The 16,252-nt window shown below is 44.8% G+C and overlaps 2 protein-coding genes across 4 annotated transcripts; both read right to left on the bottom strand.

The window, feature by feature from the left end:
• On the bottom strand, nucleotides 1–5,226 carry LOC122392503. The gene is made up of 6 exons (XM_043387421.1): nucleotides 2,622–5,226; nucleotides 2,096–2,262; nucleotides 1,719–1,799; nucleotides 1,290–1,492; nucleotides 924–1,092; nucleotides 1–684 (listed from the first exon to the last, which is right to left on the bottom strand). Exons 1-6 carry the CDS (start codon nucleotides 2,684–2,686, stop codon nucleotides 431–433), a joined length of 939 nt encoding a protein of 312 aa, XP_043243356.1. The 5' UTR covers nucleotides 2,687–5,226; the 3' UTR covers nucleotides 1–430.
• A 928-nt stretch (nucleotides 5,227–6,154) lies between these two features.
• LOC122392502 lies at nucleotides 6,155–11,609 on the bottom strand. Of its 3 annotated transcripts, none has more exons than XM_043387419.1 (2): nucleotides 11,207–11,256; nucleotides 6,155–8,355 (listed from the first exon to the last, which is right to left on the bottom strand). In XM_043387419.1, the coding sequence occupies exon 2, from the start codon at nucleotides 8,353–8,355 to the stop codon at nucleotides 6,277–6,279; it is 2,079 nt and encodes a 692-aa protein (XP_043243354.1). In that variant the 5' UTR covers nucleotides 11,207–11,256; the 3' UTR covers nucleotides 6,155–6,276. The 3 variants fall into 3 exon arrangements, 1 of the variants encoding a protein (XP_043243354.1); XR_006258527.1 differs by lacking the exon at nucleotides 11,207–11,256 and adding an exon at nucleotides 11,298–11,609 and having other exon boundaries at nucleotides 6,836–8,355; XR_006258528.1 differs by having other exon boundaries at nucleotides 6,836–8,355; nucleotides 11,184–11,214.
• Between the last annotated feature and the right edge of the window lie 4,643 nt (nucleotides 11,610–16,252).

Raw genomic sequence — 16,252 nt, 5'->3', positions numbered from 1 at the left:
TCATCATCCTCCATTTATTAACATAACATTTGATACGGGGCGATGACAAACATCGGACGAACAAAGAACGCATCTCATAATTGAAAAGTGCTGATCATTTCAACACATCTGAAAGTCATCGATCTGTTGAACATGGAACGTCGAATACCAGAAATAAGGTCAGATCTCTTACTACATGTTTGATAAAGGCCTGTGGCCGAAAGCTCGCAACTAAATATATACATTTCAACTTTCATTTATTCATATGTCGATGAAACGGTCATACCAAATACGATTTCTATTGCTACAACATCATCAACTCCCAAAATTAATCTGCAAAGATTCAATCATTCATCAATTCATTCATAAAAAAACATGTAACTTATCAACATTCGGTATAAACAGAATGCACGGGTACACTCCCTTCTTGAGCTCCACTTCCTTCTGCGTTTCACAACTCTTCGAAGCGGAGCTCTCGTTCCTCGGAATGCTCCTCAGCGTCGGGCACCGCCTCGGCGGCGGCTGTCGGTGCGTCGCCTGCGGCCATTACCGCGTCGCCATCGACCATACGACCATGATCGCGACGGCTGTTCGCCAGTCGAGCCAGCCGCTTCCCGTCACGGTCGCGGCTCCCCGACAGCCATTTACCGGCGCTCCGGCCGACTTCCGCCCTCTTCACAGTCCCGTGGGAGCGCCGAACTGCTTCTAAAAGGAACAGAAAATAAATTATTATTATCTTATGGCGAAAGTTTGTGTTTCGCATCGGATCGCATGCAAACACAAAATTTAATCTAACCGGTTAATAACTGAGCTGAGTTGGAGTTGGCCTACAGTTATTTAACAACATAACATAACAGAACAACATAACATAACATAACAAATACATAAAAAATTGTTAAACAATAACAAATTAGCATCAGCCAGAATATAATACAAAAACATACCGCATATCGCGTCGAATATGGGGGTTCCCATAATTGCCTTCTTCCCGTTGCGGCCGGTAAGCGAGAGCTTCTCCGCCAGGGAGTTGGAGAGCAGCGCTCTCATGATGGCTCGCACATCTTTGTCCAAGTCTCCAGCATCGCAGCCGCACCATACGGTGAGATGCTGAACCTGCAAGCACAAGAACCGAATTGGCGTCGGAAAAACGTTTGTTTGTATTTAACCCTCGCCGGACCTAACAGAGTTATCAAAAGTTTGTCCCATAACCCAGTACTGGTATTTAAATTTGAAAAGGTGCACCGTCATTTGGAAGGATGTCAGCAGTATTCTTATAACTTCAAACTTTTCATTACAAACATCGTACTTACTAGTCCGTTACTCAGAGCACGGTCTTGGTTGACCTTGTCGAACTCCACCATCTTCTTAAGTGGCAGTTTTGGCGGTTCCAGGCCTCCGACCGCTCCATCCGATTGAAGGGCCCGGATGGCCGCCCCGTTGGCCTGAATTTGGGCCCCCATCACCTTAACCTCCTTCGTCAGGCGGGTTATAGCCATGAGTATGCGGCTCTCAGCTGCCAAGAACGACAATCCGTTATTATTACTAACGCATAGACACTGCTCATCCCCAACATCCCAGAAACTCGTGGAAATAGTTGTAGTTTCTGCTTATTTTTAAATGACTCAGCAATGTTGTGTGAAATTGACATTGTAAATTACGAAAAGAGAGAAGATGCATCTTGGACTTCAGGATAGTGTTGTATTGTGTGGCCAGCAAAGATGCATTAGGTATGTTGTTACCTCGGGCGTATCCTTCTTGATCGTTGCCGTTGGCAGTGGACGTCCTGCCGGGCATGCTTCCTGTGGCCGGCATCTGCTCTCCTGTCGGGACATGGCAATTTATAAATAAATTAACAAATTATATTAAACATGCATTTATCGTGCGGTGACATGGAGAGAGAGAGGGAGAGAGAGAGAGAGAGAGAGAGAGAGAGAGAGAGAGAGAGAGAGAGAGAGAAAGAGAGAGAGAGAGAGAGAGAGAGAGAGAGAGAGAGAGAGAGAGAGAGAGAGAGAGAGAGAGGGGGGGGGCTGACAACATCCGAGAACTGTGGAACGTGTTTCCTGTAATAGCAACATTAATTTAAGGAAAGTAAAACATTGCGTAAATTCAGACACACCTTCCAGGCACAGGCCCTCTGGCGGCGGCGGAGGAGCGGAGAGCCTCCTGGCCGTCGGAGGCTGGCGCTGCCGCGACGCCGACGCCGGAGCAGCGACCGGACATGCCCGGGCCGTCGGCCCGGCGATGTCCTCGTCGCTGCTCTCTTCCTGGAACCGTGGGTTTGGTCTGCAATGAACGTCACAACATTGGTTAATTGAACAATTTCACGTTTAGCTAGACGTTATTATAATAATTACTTATTCATTGGTAATTCAATAATAGTTACAAGTGATATCACGAAAATGGAATCAATTGGAATCGATCCCTGGTCTGTTGTTCTGGAATAGGAATAAATGTTTTCCGTTTATACTGTAATCGGGACCGGCACCGTTTGAAATTGTTTCCACTGGAATTAGAATCGGACTCAGTTTCAGAAATTTCAAGTAAAATCTGAATCGATTCGAAGCCGTGGCGGATCCACTGGCCGCTTGCATTTAACACAGGCCCTATGGGTTATGGATTTTCAGTTGCATTATAAAACTTACTTGCGGCGACGGATCTCCGGCAGTTCAGCATCCATATCTGAGGTATCCTCCGCTCTGCGTTCCATGCTTTTGGCATCTTGGATGTCGTCTTTGTTGCGATGAACACGTTTTGGAGAAGAAAGGAAGATGCACGGAAAAGGCAAGGGATGTTGGATTAGGGTGGATGAACATTGTTCTGGTCCTCATGGGGATAAAAACGAGGAATTGGGTACTAGGGCTTCTAGGCACGCATTAATTTATACAGAACCGCTGGTACTGCGGGACAGTATAACTTCAGGCGCTCGCTCCTTGTGTCATCTAGCGGACAGAATATCGCAGGTACTGCGGGACAGTATTACCCACGGCGCTCGCAGTTTGTGCCATCATCGCAGGTACTGCGGGTCAGTATAACTTTAGGCGCCTCAAAAGATTGTAGCCGGCAGTTGGGTTATACACAAATGAGGTTCTCAAATGTGTCAACTATTGTGAAATGATTGAAAGTACAATATAGGTAGTCCTGATCGTAACGTATGTGGCCGTCTAACTTTTGCTGCCAATAGTCATTCGGAATCTGGTATCTTTACCGGCCGACTGACAAAAAAGACGTCAACAGTTTACGGTTTACGTCAACGGTTTACGAGTTGTGGGTATCGGCCAAACTTAGCCCACATTAGCCTGGGTCAGCTATGATCGAATTGAAGTCGATGGACGATAACTACATGCATGACGGCCAGGGACGCGGGAAGTAGGGTGCTCTGGGGGCTCGAGCCCTCCCAACGTAGATAATGAGGAGGCTGAGCCACCCCAACTTTAGGCACGTATCCTCTCTTGAAACCAATGCCCGGTTTGTTTTTCACTTAAGAATATCAATTGTGACAGGCGCACGATACGAGAGACATCTAGCGAACAGATAAAACTTCAGCGTCGTGTCGTGCGGTACAGTATATGGAATAGGCGCAAGATACGAGAGACATCTAGCCGACAGATTTGAAACTTTAGCGACGCGTCGCGCGGCGCAGCATGGAACAGGCGCACGCTTTAAGAGACATCTAGCGGGCAGATTTGAAACTTCATCGACGCGTCGTGCGGTGCAGCATGGAACAGGCGCACGATGCCAGAGACATTTAGCGAACAGATGAAACTTCAGCGACGTGTCGTGCGGTGCAGTATGGAACAGGCGCACGATACGAGAGATATTTAGTGGGTATTTTTTTTTTTTAACAGGCGCACTGTACGAGACCTGTGTGTATGTACACAAAATATATGTACTTTACCTCTATGTATGTACATTATCTGCATGGACTGATGTATGTATTTACGAGATCTGTATGACGAATGTGTTTAGAGCCAATTAACCCTCGCACTGCCGGGGGTCTGAGCCACCTTCGCTCTGCCGGGGGGGGGGGGGGGGGGAGGGGCACATATGTGCCCCCACCGGAGATCTCGAAAACTACGCAACGTAGCGACAAGCGGCAAACGGCGTTGGATAGGGCGAGACAAGATCTAGAGGAAATACAAAGGTTATTTTTGTCTCAGGTCAAAAACGAGGTCACCAGAGGTCACCGAAGACAAAATGTTACGATTTTCACAACCTTTATTTCGCAGTAGTTTTTCTGCAATAACTGCTCTTCCCGAAAAGATAGAGGATCGATTCAAACGCCATTGTTCTTAGCTCGTCAAGAATGATATACCATATGACCTCGAAAGGTCAAGTTTAAGACTTGACCTCAGGTCAAGGTCATGACCTCACCGAAATAGGTCATGTTGCATATCATTTGATGCGCATCGACGAGACAAACACAATGAACGTCGAACGGAGTCTCTATCTCAATTCAATCTCAAGTTATCGCACAAGAACCGTTGGTGACCTCAGGTGACCTCAGATGACCTTTTAGGTCTTTCAGGTGATATATTTCAGTTGAACCATCAACAGGGACCAATAATATCACATTTTTGTGCGTATTGGGCTAATTGGGTGGCATTCAGAGGGAGTTGAAATTTCTCCCATAGACTTACCTATAATGGGGAGGTCAGAAAAATGACCTGACCTTAGGTCACCGATATGATAATTCCGAGATATCAGTTTTAATGATGTTCATAACCTTCTTCCATCCTGTGAGTTTCAAACTGTTCCATTCACTGGTGTGGCCCTGGCGCACTCGCAAAGTTGAGAAAACACATTGAGGTCAATTCACTTAAACTGCTCTGGTGACCTGACCTTAGATGACCTGGGGTCAAAATTTTCACACAATGTGCGGAAATGTTGGGGAAACAGGTGTAAAAAATTTGGCGGCGCTGCGCGCCGCCGTTTTTCAGTTATCGCGGAAAAACCTCAGGGGGGCACATATGTGCCCCCTCCGGCAGTGCGAGGGTTAAAACAGTACTTTTTTTTATCTGCAATAACTACGTGCTTTCGAAAATATATTTCGAATTTCGATCACTAGTGTTCACTGTTGTTTGATTTTTGTTATCATTTTATTTCATATTTATTTTTGGATGATTTAAGTCCCTTTAAAAAATAGTGGCCCAAATCCGCGGAGTTTCCAGTTTTTGGCCTTAAAGATGAACTCCCTCGGCTAAAGCTTATTTCGCATTCACAACATAGCCACTGATCTGAGCCACCCCAACTTCAAAATAGTTCTCGCGTCCCTGATGACGGCGCACGTGCAAGACAAGGTGCAAAAAACGATAAGTATGGCAAGGGTTCTTACAAAGAAAATATCGCGAACAAAAGCAGGGCATCACAGGGTCAGAATTACACCGACTCAGAAATACACAGTAGTTACTCACCTGTCGAAAATATTGTCTTGGCCGGATGCAACGTCCACGCTGCATCCGGCGCCATGTGCTTCCGCATCATGTATGTTGTATTGCTGCCTCTCGGCGGCCAGCAGCACTCGCCGTCGTCGGAGTCGCCGCGCCACCAGGCACTCGAGACCGTGGCAACGGACCGTTGCCCGTTGTCGTTAAATTCGACAACTCTGAACATTCTGCTGAAAATGAATATATGCACCGATGCATTGATGGTAGAACACTTCTAGGAATTTTAATTTAAGATTAATTAAGCACGAATTTCAGCGACAAAAAGTGTTGCATAGGAAGAAATTATTTTAAAATATGTCGCGGCCTCCTTACTTTGTGAATTTCGACGTCCCAGTAGATTATATGGAACTCTGGCTTCGGCGGATCCAGGGAATGCCAGGGGTGCAAAAATTGGCCATCGAGGTGAGTTTTGCACCCCCTTTTGCTCCTCAGTCCTGTATACCCATATGCAGTTCTTGTAGAGATTCTAGACTTTGGCGCCCTTTTTGCACTCCCCTTTGGAAATTGCTGGATCCGCCTCTGAACTCTGGTGAGCAATTCAGCGCCTTATATCAATATTAAGTCACAGGTTTTTAATGCATGTCATATCTATGTACATAATATCACTAACGCTCCCGTCTGTATTAGGGCGGTGCTTTACCACCTAGCCAGCACGACCAGCACGCCATTATGTTCTTGTCCTGTTCCTGCTTCTGAATCATTCTGGTCAATCGTGTGACAACACCAATAAACCGATGCAAATTCTTTTATTTCAAATACTGTTCTTCGAAATAGGCCACACAGCATAGCATACAGCATGCCACAAGGCACATACCAAGATAACTACACACAGCATACAACGCCGAAACAATAATCATTCGTGCAAAATGGGGATAATGACATCGCTTCCATCAGCTTGGCTGGATCTCACACACTTCCTCCCACGGCTCAAATCCGCAATTGGAACGAGCTCCGGCTTCTTTGTAAGTTTGGTTGCCACCATGATGCCGATTTTATCAGAACTAAATGGGTAAGTGTAATAAGGTCTCAATTCTGCAAATTTTAGGGCTGCGACAAACACACCGGTAGCTGTCTTGATAACATTGCAGACAAGTATGACGGTTGAGCCCCCCAATAAAAAACAGTTGTCTCCATCCTTAGAAGAGACAAAATACCTGACCTGGCATTGACGGTGTTGCGTAAAACGCCCTTCTATGCCCTGAGGTACCGGCCCGTCCATGTGCCTCTTTCCAAGTGAAATAGCTGTTCCCGAATCATGCGTACGGCCATGACCTGTTCGTGCCAGTTCACCAAGCCGATTGATCAACTGCGGTAAAGGGTCATTTGGTCTTCTAACCATTCTTTTAAGTGAGTGTAGGTAATTCTCAAATGGGAAACACGAGACATTGTCTAATGCACCGTGAATCTCGGCGTCTTCGCTCAAGTGTATCAGACTATGCACATTGTACACTACGAATTGGCTTCCGAAAAGCTTTGCAAAGTTCTTCACAAATGTGCACATCAGGCCTTTTGCAAAGGCCGAATAGCGATATGCAAAGTCAGGACATAACAAAACCGTCATTGCGCTTGAAAAACAAAGAAACAAGTTGTACATGTCATCCGACAATAGCCCCTTCAAAACAACAGGTCCTGTATACAACATGAATGTTCTAAACTCCGTCGCCTTCCACATTCTATAGTCGTAGAGGCTTCTGGGCTTTCTAGCAAATTCCTTAGGAAAGCTAGAACCGAGCGCAGACAACCGACCCGAAATCCTCTCTGCAACTGAGGCCGGCAAACGAACTGTCAAAGGTCCTGACATCCAGAGGCGAATCATCAGTTTTGTCACCCCTAGACAGCACATGTGCATATAATCCAATGTGAAATCTCTAACCATGTTTGGGACTAAAGCTATCAAAGGAGACTGGAGCCGGTGATGATCAGCATCACTCATGGCAATAAAAGAGTCGTGGGTTCTCTGAGGAGCGTCGCATTCCGGAAATGTCATTCTACCAGTATCGTAGATCCCAGTTTGTGTACAACGCTCACATGCATTGTATCCACTATGTCCTTTAATGCCTTTCAAAAAGGCGCGAGCAGGAGCATCACAAATGAAGCATGCAATTTTGAACGGAACTGTCTGGCCAGCATATGCAATTCCTGTTTCTAAAAGTGTACGACATTCCTTGCTAAAGTCCTTCAAAAACTCCGTGAGGGGCGGTTTGTCCTTGCCGCAATACACTGCGATGGTAAAAACGTGCTGACCAGCATTTGAAACCATTCCCAGTATCGGCCACAGCACCGTGGACGTGCTTTTAAACAGTGGCAGTCCGTCGACATTTACCTTCAGACGCACTTCAGCTGGCCTAGGCGAGGCATTCTTGAAAACGTTTAGAACACTACGTGCGATGCCGAAGTAAAAATACTCCCCTGACCCCATTTTTACCAATTGTCTCGAAGACGACGCTGGTGTCCGGAGAAGAGTTCGGGGATCCAGGGGCACTGCTAATCCAAGTAGATTTAGAATGGCGAGTAGAGCTAATAACGCGGCATGAGAAATTCCGTAACGCACAGCCCAGTCTGCCAGAGCGCTGCAAGCGTTCGTGTCGCCCTTGGCATCTTCACCACCGTCAGAGAAGCTTCCGTCTTCGCCGTCAGAGAAGATTTCGTCTTCGCCGTCAGAGGAGATTTCGTCTTCGCCGTCAGAGAAGATTTCGTCATCATCACGCTCATCTTCTGCATGGGCATCAGACAGTGCTGGATACCACAGTTCGTCAGGCGGAGAATCGTATTGAAGACACTGAGGGCGGGTCTCCATAGCTTCGGTCTCCATGTCGAGTTCTGTCTGCACTCCTGTTGCGGTGGCGCCGTGGTCATCGTCACTGATGTTAGCAATGATCCTTTTTAGTGCGTCTCGGGTCTTACGATACTCAGTGCTGCGACTCTGAGCCATCTGAAAGCCACAGCAAATACAATAAATATTAGTATTGACAGGTAATATGTATGACAGTTGGCCGGTGCCATAGCAGCAATGGGGTACTGTCACCAGGGCTACGTAGTCGGAGTCGATCGGAGTCGGTAGTTTTCCCGGATTCAGAGACTCAGAGTCTATGTTTTTCACCGACTCCAACTCCGGACCAGTCAGTTTTTAATATGGATAACATTAGAAGCTGTTTTGACCTTTTCTTCGAAATTTCAAATTATTGTAAGTAAAAACCCATCTACACACATTTCGTCAACAGGTTCTCATCAGAATACAGCGCAAATATGGATACAAGATAAATTAATTAGGTATGCTGTTCACTTGGGTACTGGCCTGAGGCCTGACCGATGTTTGACAGTCCTTGGCCGAGCTCTGGCAGGGCCCGCTGCGGATCCTGGCCTGGCCGAGGCCTGAAAGTCCCTGGTCAAGCTCTGACCGGACCCACTGCAGGTCCTGGACTGACCCAAGGTCTGACTGTCCCCTGGCCGATGTCTGATCGGGTCCACTGCGGGTCCTGGCGTGAATTTAGGTCTGACAGTACCTGGCTGAACTCTGAATGTGATATATGTGATACATGTTATCTTTCATGATTGAATTTTTCATCCCTAAAACAGACATGCTAATTGCTCAAGCTCACCCATTGCTCCCGCCTGACTCACATCATTAATGGATTAATGCCCCAAGTATAATATTAAAATTTCCCAAATTAATAGTGCACCCCACCACCAGATCACAAAGTGTGGCATGTCATGTGCACACCCAAGTGCGCCCAGAATCTTGAGTCATTAGATTCTGAGTTTGGCCTCTGAATGATGTGTAAGTGCACGCCTGCATTTCTAGTGCATCTGAATTCCCAGTTCACTTTTAAGATCTGGTGTACACACCCACTAGGTCCCTGCATGCTTGCCTGGATGCCTGAGTGAAGAGCCTTGGGCACACCATCAGATCATTGAGCCTTGTCAGATCTGCCATTTTTTAGCCTGACCCTACCAGGTCAATACCTACAAAAGAAACCCATGTAGATAGCATGACTTGTCAGTGAGAATGTTGTATGAGTGATGGTTGTGCATGCATATTCTCTCATTTCCCATCTGTTTTCTATGCACCATTATGACTTGGACATAAAATATCTGTGTTACCCGGATATGCCTGCAACGTGAAAATAAATCAATAAATGATAATTGACCTGTCAGCATGTGCCATACCACAGACACTAGTTTCTGGACCAAATTTCGTGATTGATGTCCCTAATTCTACAAAATAGTTCCTACTCCTGTCCTAACCTAAGATGAAGGGCCCTACCCCAACAAAGTTTTGTCAAAAACAGCCACAGCCCACATACAAGGGTGGCGCCACCATGGGCTGTGGCCTGTGGGGGCAACTGGCAGGAGGCAGTGGGGGCACAAATACATGTCGGCCTACCACGGAACTTGGCCGAGCAAGAGCACATCCATTGACCATGAGGGGTCTTGCCCCCAGAAGTGGAAATGTGTGGCGCTGCCGCCGGCCACTGGCCACATATATTCAGACTGGCTGGGTTCCTCCCAAATTTATTGGTACTCTCTTAGCAGACGTCACCCGAGCTGCCATATATACGTCTCACGTGCGCAACAATTGTCTTTTCACGGTTAAATGTATAACAAAACATAATCAAACCTGACCTAACCTTACCTACAACCTACAACCTAACCTACCAACCTACAACCTACAACCTAACCTACCAACCTACAACCTAACCTAACCTAACCTACCTAACTGGATATGGCAGCTCGGGTGACGTCCGCTAAGAGAATACCAATTTATTTCACCAAAATATATTCTCATGGGGCCACTATATGAATCATCTGTACTTAACATTTTAATGCATAAACTAACTACAATCATCTCATTAATTTAATGACCTAGGATTGGAGAATCTGGGTGATAATTAATGACACACTGAGACATGTACAGCCCTCTGCAGACTGCGTGGTAGGTATTCTTTTTTCGACAAAACCGATAATAACTCAAAGGTTATGTTATTAGTCGGTCGGAACTCACTGCAAATAGATGCGCCATGCTCCACTCCTTCGATTAGGTTTATCAATAAACAAAGTTTACGCCTTGTGTGGCGACAAAATGCAAAAGTTTGTTTTGGGGGCAAATATAAACTTTTGGGTTTAATTGCCGAACTAGATGAAAAATGGATACGGTGATGATGCTTATCTAAGGGGCGGGGTCTAGCGCGTCTTGCTGTTACGATTTCCGAATGACCGATAGCATAGTATTCGCGTTATTCTCATTTTTGTCGAAAAAAGAATACCTACCACGCAGTTTGCAGAGGGCTGTACCTAAATGGCTTGAAAACTATGACCTTTCATTTTTATGTGCTTTTCAGTTTTCACTTTTCAGTCTATTTTTTAGACTCATGACCTTGATTGATTTTTTTTTGCTATGTGAAATAAAATGATAAGGCATTTCACAGTTGAACTGAAGACATGTTCTATTTCATTTGATCAAGATATATCTGAACGATTCATAATCAATTGTCCGATTTTTAACCCTTCTTGACATCTGCAGATGTATTTTAAAATTAATAACTTTTTTACCAGCATTCTTAACTTCTCATTATGGCCCAAAACCAATTCAACACCACTTGTTAAGGTATATCAGTGCCTATCATGCTGAAAATTGCTGACAGAAAAAAACTTTATGGTAGAATAAGTTCATTAAAGTGGGCACCGGCAACTTTAATCCCATTTTAATTCCATGCAACACTTATAGCGCTTATTCAAAAGTAAGTATACAAAACACCGGACCGCAGCGCCCCCCCTCTTCTAACCCAGAGACACGCAATCCGTCTTGATCGGCCAACATGAACGATCCCCTTTCCAAATCAATGTAAGTTATCACTATAATAAGAGTTTTCTTACCTTTTCTTCAATTTCTCGTAAGATGCACGGCTCTCGGCTTGCAGTTGCTTGGTTCACCTTGGTTCAACCAAATATGGCGCCGTGAATGTTGTGGCCAGCCGTGGCAAATATCGAGATAACAAGTACTAGTACTTACCTTCTTTCAAATTTGTTAACGACTTGCTGGAGGCTGGGACATTTTATGTAATAACATTATTTTTCATCGTTATATTTTCCCTCAAATACTACACATCAAAATTTAGATGATAGTTCGTAAATTATTCGTAAAATAATGGTACTTGAAGCATAGGTAATTGTACTTGCAATCCTTCGCGTGTACCCAGTAAAAAATACCATTAGAAATTACCAAATGGTTCCAAATGGGAAAAACCATTTGACTTATTGAACACTTTTCCAAATGGTTCCAAAGAGGTTCCATTTGAAATGTGTCCAATTGGCCACCAATTGGTACCAATTGGAACCATTTCATGACCATTTGAAATGTATCCAATTGGTCACCAATTGGTACCAATTGGACACATTTCAAATGGTCATGAAATGGTTCCAATTGGTACCAATTGGTGGCCAATTGGACACATTTCAAATGGAACCTCTTTGGAACCATTTGGAAAAGTGTTCAATAAGTCAAATGGTTTTTCCCATTTGGAACCATTTGGAAATTTCTAATGGTATTTTTTACTGGGCAGCTGGATTACCATTTGAAGATCCTTTTGAAGTCCATGCATTTCATCCACAAAATAAAAAACTGCACCGTGAATTATTTTTATTGTTTTACTCTGCAAGCTTATACATTTTCATCAGTACGTACCTACCAACATTAGACATTAACTACACATGGACGTTGTTGTTTGGTCAACACCACATCGATGAGGCGACTGCTATCAAAATCAAGAACAGAATTACAATGTAGTTATACACTGGGCCATACGCAAGGGCGGATCTAGGGGAACGTTTTGGGGGGGGTCACCAGTCGGCCGACATGCCAGGTCTGATGAATGAATTCTGACGACCGGGGGGGGGGGGGGGTAGGGAGCGAGTATGTCGAGATCAAATGACATTTGATCTTCGTCGTTTCTGAGTTGAAGTTTTATCGTAAGTCACTCGGCTCAGTAGTTTTAGTTAGTGAAACCCACCTATAGAGGAGCGTCGCCACGGATTTTTTTACTGGGGGGGGGGGGGGCGGATCGACCGACTTAAAAACCCAGAAGTAGTAGACATAGTTACCTCACTTATGCATTAGTCTAATGCCCAATGCATTAGTAGCATACAGTCACGATCTCTCTTATTGACCTGTGTATGAATCGGCGGCGCGAAGCGCCGCAAAAATTTGAAAAAAGTTGTCAAAACACAGCTCTAAAACACAAATATTACAACCCTTTTAGCATGCTAGTACAAGCCGGAGTTCCTTCACAGTGCACATATGAATTCCGATTCAATTTGACACGGTTGGTGTTATTACAGTCACGATCTCTCTTATTGATTGGTGTATAAATCGGCGGCGCGAAGCGCCGAGAACATTTGCAAAAGAATGTGTCAAAACACAGCTCCGCTCCAAAACACAAATTTTACCACCCTTTTAGCATGGCAGTACAAGCCGGAGTTTCTTCACAGTACACATATGAATTCTGATTCAATTTGACACGGTTGGTTTATGTAATTACAGTCACGATTTCATATTGACCTGTACGTATGTACATGAATCGGCGGCGCGAAGCGCCGCGAAAAATTTGCAAAAACATTTGTCAAAACACAGAGGGGGTCTCCTCTCTACAGAGGACCACCGATCTCTACTGCGGGCCTCCTCTTTTCACAGGGCCTCTTAACTACAGAAGGCTTCCTCTCTACAGAGGGCTTCCTCTCTACTGAGGGTCTCTCCCTTTCAGAGGGCCTCCTTTACAGAGGACCTCCTCTCTTCAAAGAGCCAGAGGACCTCATCTCTGCAAAGGGCTTCCTCTCTTCAGAGGGCCTCTTCTCTACAGAGAGCCTCCTTTCTTCAGAGGGCCTTCTCTCTACAGCGGGTCTCCTCTCTTCAGAGGGCCTTCTGCATTCAGGCGGTCTCCTTTCCACAGAGGGTCTCCTCTACAGAGGGCCTCCTACCTACTGAGGAGTCAGAGGGGCCGACACAGACACTAGCGGTTATTCACTGGAGGCCCCAGGAAGTAAGAAGGGCCCTAGCTGTCAGGCTGGTCAGAGTGCCCTGAATGTCCTGACGTGATTTTTGGGATTCCCGTGAATTTCTTTCGCCTCCGACGTGATTTTGACCTGCCAGGGCCCAGGGGCACTAAAAATAAAACAAACAAAATAAAAAAATGGAAATAGGACATCACCAAAATTAAGTGGCCGAAATCCGTTGAGTTTTTAATTTTGCGTATAGGTAGGGGCACCACGAATTAAATTCATGACCATCCCCTTGGAGTTTTCCTGGATCATCCCCTGGTGCTCGCACGGTTGAGACAAAAATGAGTAAGATTCTGGCCTTCAATACGCCTTTTCACGCAACACGATCCAGAAAAACAAAGGTATTAGCTCAGAAGTGTTTGACATGTGATTTTGAGCATGCAAGACGGCGTCTATAGCGCATTTAGGTCTTCGGCTTTTGGGGGGGGTCAAATGACCCTCTCAGACCTTTTGGGGGGGGTCATGACCCCGTGGACCCCCCCCAGGATCCGCCACTGGCCATACGTACGCTATTCCACATAGGCACAATGAACGACGTGATACAATATCATTCCGATCGGTGATACTGTCTGTTGTTCTGACAGATTTCTTAATCTTCCGTGGCGATCAGAATTTTCAGAAGTCAGAACGTAGCTATAATGCAGGCATGCAGCCCATCTGGACCCGTGTAGAACCGGTAGACGGCGTCTGTCTGGTGCAAGTTCGTGCCTGCAACAGTACAGGACAGCACGGGTTAATTGGGCGATGGGATCAAATTAATTACCACACAGGGTCATTTGTCAAATATCACAATATAATAACTTTAAGCTCATGCAACTTGCATTGTCATTTAGGCAGCCTGAGCACAACAAATATGGCACTGACAATTTTCTGCTGGCAAAATAAATTGTGATCGCTAATTTTAAGCCTCTTTCTCACCTCTGTTAAACTCAGTAAGGTACTTACAAGGATGCCAAATGCAACCAAATTTATTCAAATAACTATTTTCAGTATTTGCAGTCGTAAAACGAATATCGCATACAGAGGCACAAGAAAAGTCACTCACCAGCCGCGTGATTCTGCTCAGCTTCCTCTTTTACAGCAGGACTGGGTCCCGGTCGACCGCGGGCAGTCCCAGGCCCAGCGAACGCGAAACGGAGGCGCGCCGGCCGGCCGGCCGACGTCGACGCCCGGTTTGAACTGTGGCGCCGGCGCGGCCGGCCGGGCGCCAAGCCGCCAACGGTCGGGCGCCGCCAGCGTAGGCACACAGAGAAAAAGTAGTGCCGTTTAAATGAGCGGAAACGACGTGAATTTTTCGAATCATTTTTATTTAATGAAAAACCAAGGTCTTGTAGTGATGCTTATCAAGTATAACCAGTCAAAGGTCTTCCCATTACCTCTAAGTCTATTATTTAAGCAAATGTTTAAAAACCATTAGAAACCATTAGGGTACCAATTGGGAACTAATAGATACCCAGTCCATACTCAAAACACACTTGAAACCATTAGAGACCATCAAGGTAGAAACACTTTTGAAGCATACTTGTCACACATCTGGAAACAGGGCTGCAAAGTGGTGGATTTATGACTCTAACTTCGACTCTGACTCAAAAATTGACTCCAGCTCCGACTACGGTTCGGACTTTGCTTTTATTCATCTCATGAAATAAAAGTTATTGCCATATAAGTATGTTTTTTCTTGCCTAAAACGACCCTTGAATGCTTTTCAAATGCATTTTTCATTTCGACACCAGTTGAAATAGAATGGGAACACCATTTCAAAACAGATTTGCTTTTCCATTTGGGAACCATTTCGACACCAATTGGGATCAAATGGGAAAACCATTGTCAATTTCATATCAAATAGGAATATATCTTCCAAATGGAAACCATTTCAATAACAATTGGGATTAAATAAGACACGCTTTATCAGATAAAATTCTATTTCGAGACCACTTGGACAATTTAGATCAAATATGAATATCTCCCGACTCCCAAATAGAAACCATTTCAAAACCAATTGGGATGAAATGGGACAAACCATTTGGGATGAAATGGTTTTCTTCCATTTGGAGACCAATTGGACACCAATTGGGATCAAATGGCAAAACCATTTGAGATCAAATGGGAAAAACCATTTGAGATCAGATGGGAAAAACCATTAGATACCAATTGGGATCAAATGGGAAAAACCATTAGATACCAATTGGGATCAAATGGGACACACCATTTGGGATGAAATGGTTTTATTCCATTTGGAACCAATTGGTATCAAATGGAAAACCATTTCAGACCAATTGGGAAGTTACCAATTGGAAACCATCTCGATACCAATTGGGGACATACCATTTGGGATCAAATGGAAAGCACCATTTCAGACCAATTGGGAAATTACCAATTGGAAACCATTTCGATACCAATTGGGATCAAATGGGACACGCCATTTGGGATGAAATGGTTTTATTCCATTTGGAACCAATTGGGATGAAATGGAAAACACCAATTGAAATCAAATGGGATTTATTTTCCAATAGGAGACCATTTCAAAACCAATAGGGATCAAATGGAAAACACCATTTCGGAGCAATTGGGAAATTACCAATTGGAAACCATTTGGATACCAATTGGGGACATACCATTTGGGATGAAATGGTTTTATTCCATTTGGAGACCAATTGGACACCAAGTGGGATCAAATGGGAAAAACCATTAGAGATCAAATGGGAATTTCTTCCATATGGAAACCATTTAGATACCAATTGGGACCAAATGGGACACACCATTTGGGATGAAATGGT

Source organism: Amphibalanus amphitrite, unplaced genomic scaffold (assembly GCF_019059575.1).
Source record: "Amphibalanus amphitrite isolate SeventyFive unplaced genomic scaffold, NRLGWU_Aamphi_draft 000488F_arrow, whole genome shotgun sequence".
Taxonomy (NCBI): Eukaryota; Metazoa; Arthropoda; class Thecostraca; order Balanomorpha; family Balanidae; genus Amphibalanus; species Amphibalanus amphitrite.
Note: the sequence above shows the minus strand (reverse complement) of the source record. Positions and strands in the feature narration are given on the sequence as shown.

Coding starts and splice junctions, on each gene's coding strand:
- LOC122392503 (XM_043387421.1), bottom strand. CDS start 2,686: ATGGAACGCAGAGCGGAGGATACCTCAGATATGGATGCTGAACTGCCG. Junction 1,800..2,095: donor AGAGGGCCTGTGCCTGGAAG/GTGTGTCTGAAT, acceptor ATGTCCCGACAG/GAGAGCAGATGCCGGCCACA. Junction 685..923: donor CATATTCGACGCGATATGCG/GTATGTTTTTGT, acceptor TGTTCCTTTTAG/AAGCAGTTCGGCGCTCCCAC.
- LOC122392502 (XM_043387419.1), bottom strand. CDS start 8,355: ATGGCTCAGAGTCGCAGCACTGAGTATCGTAAGACCCGAGACGCACTA.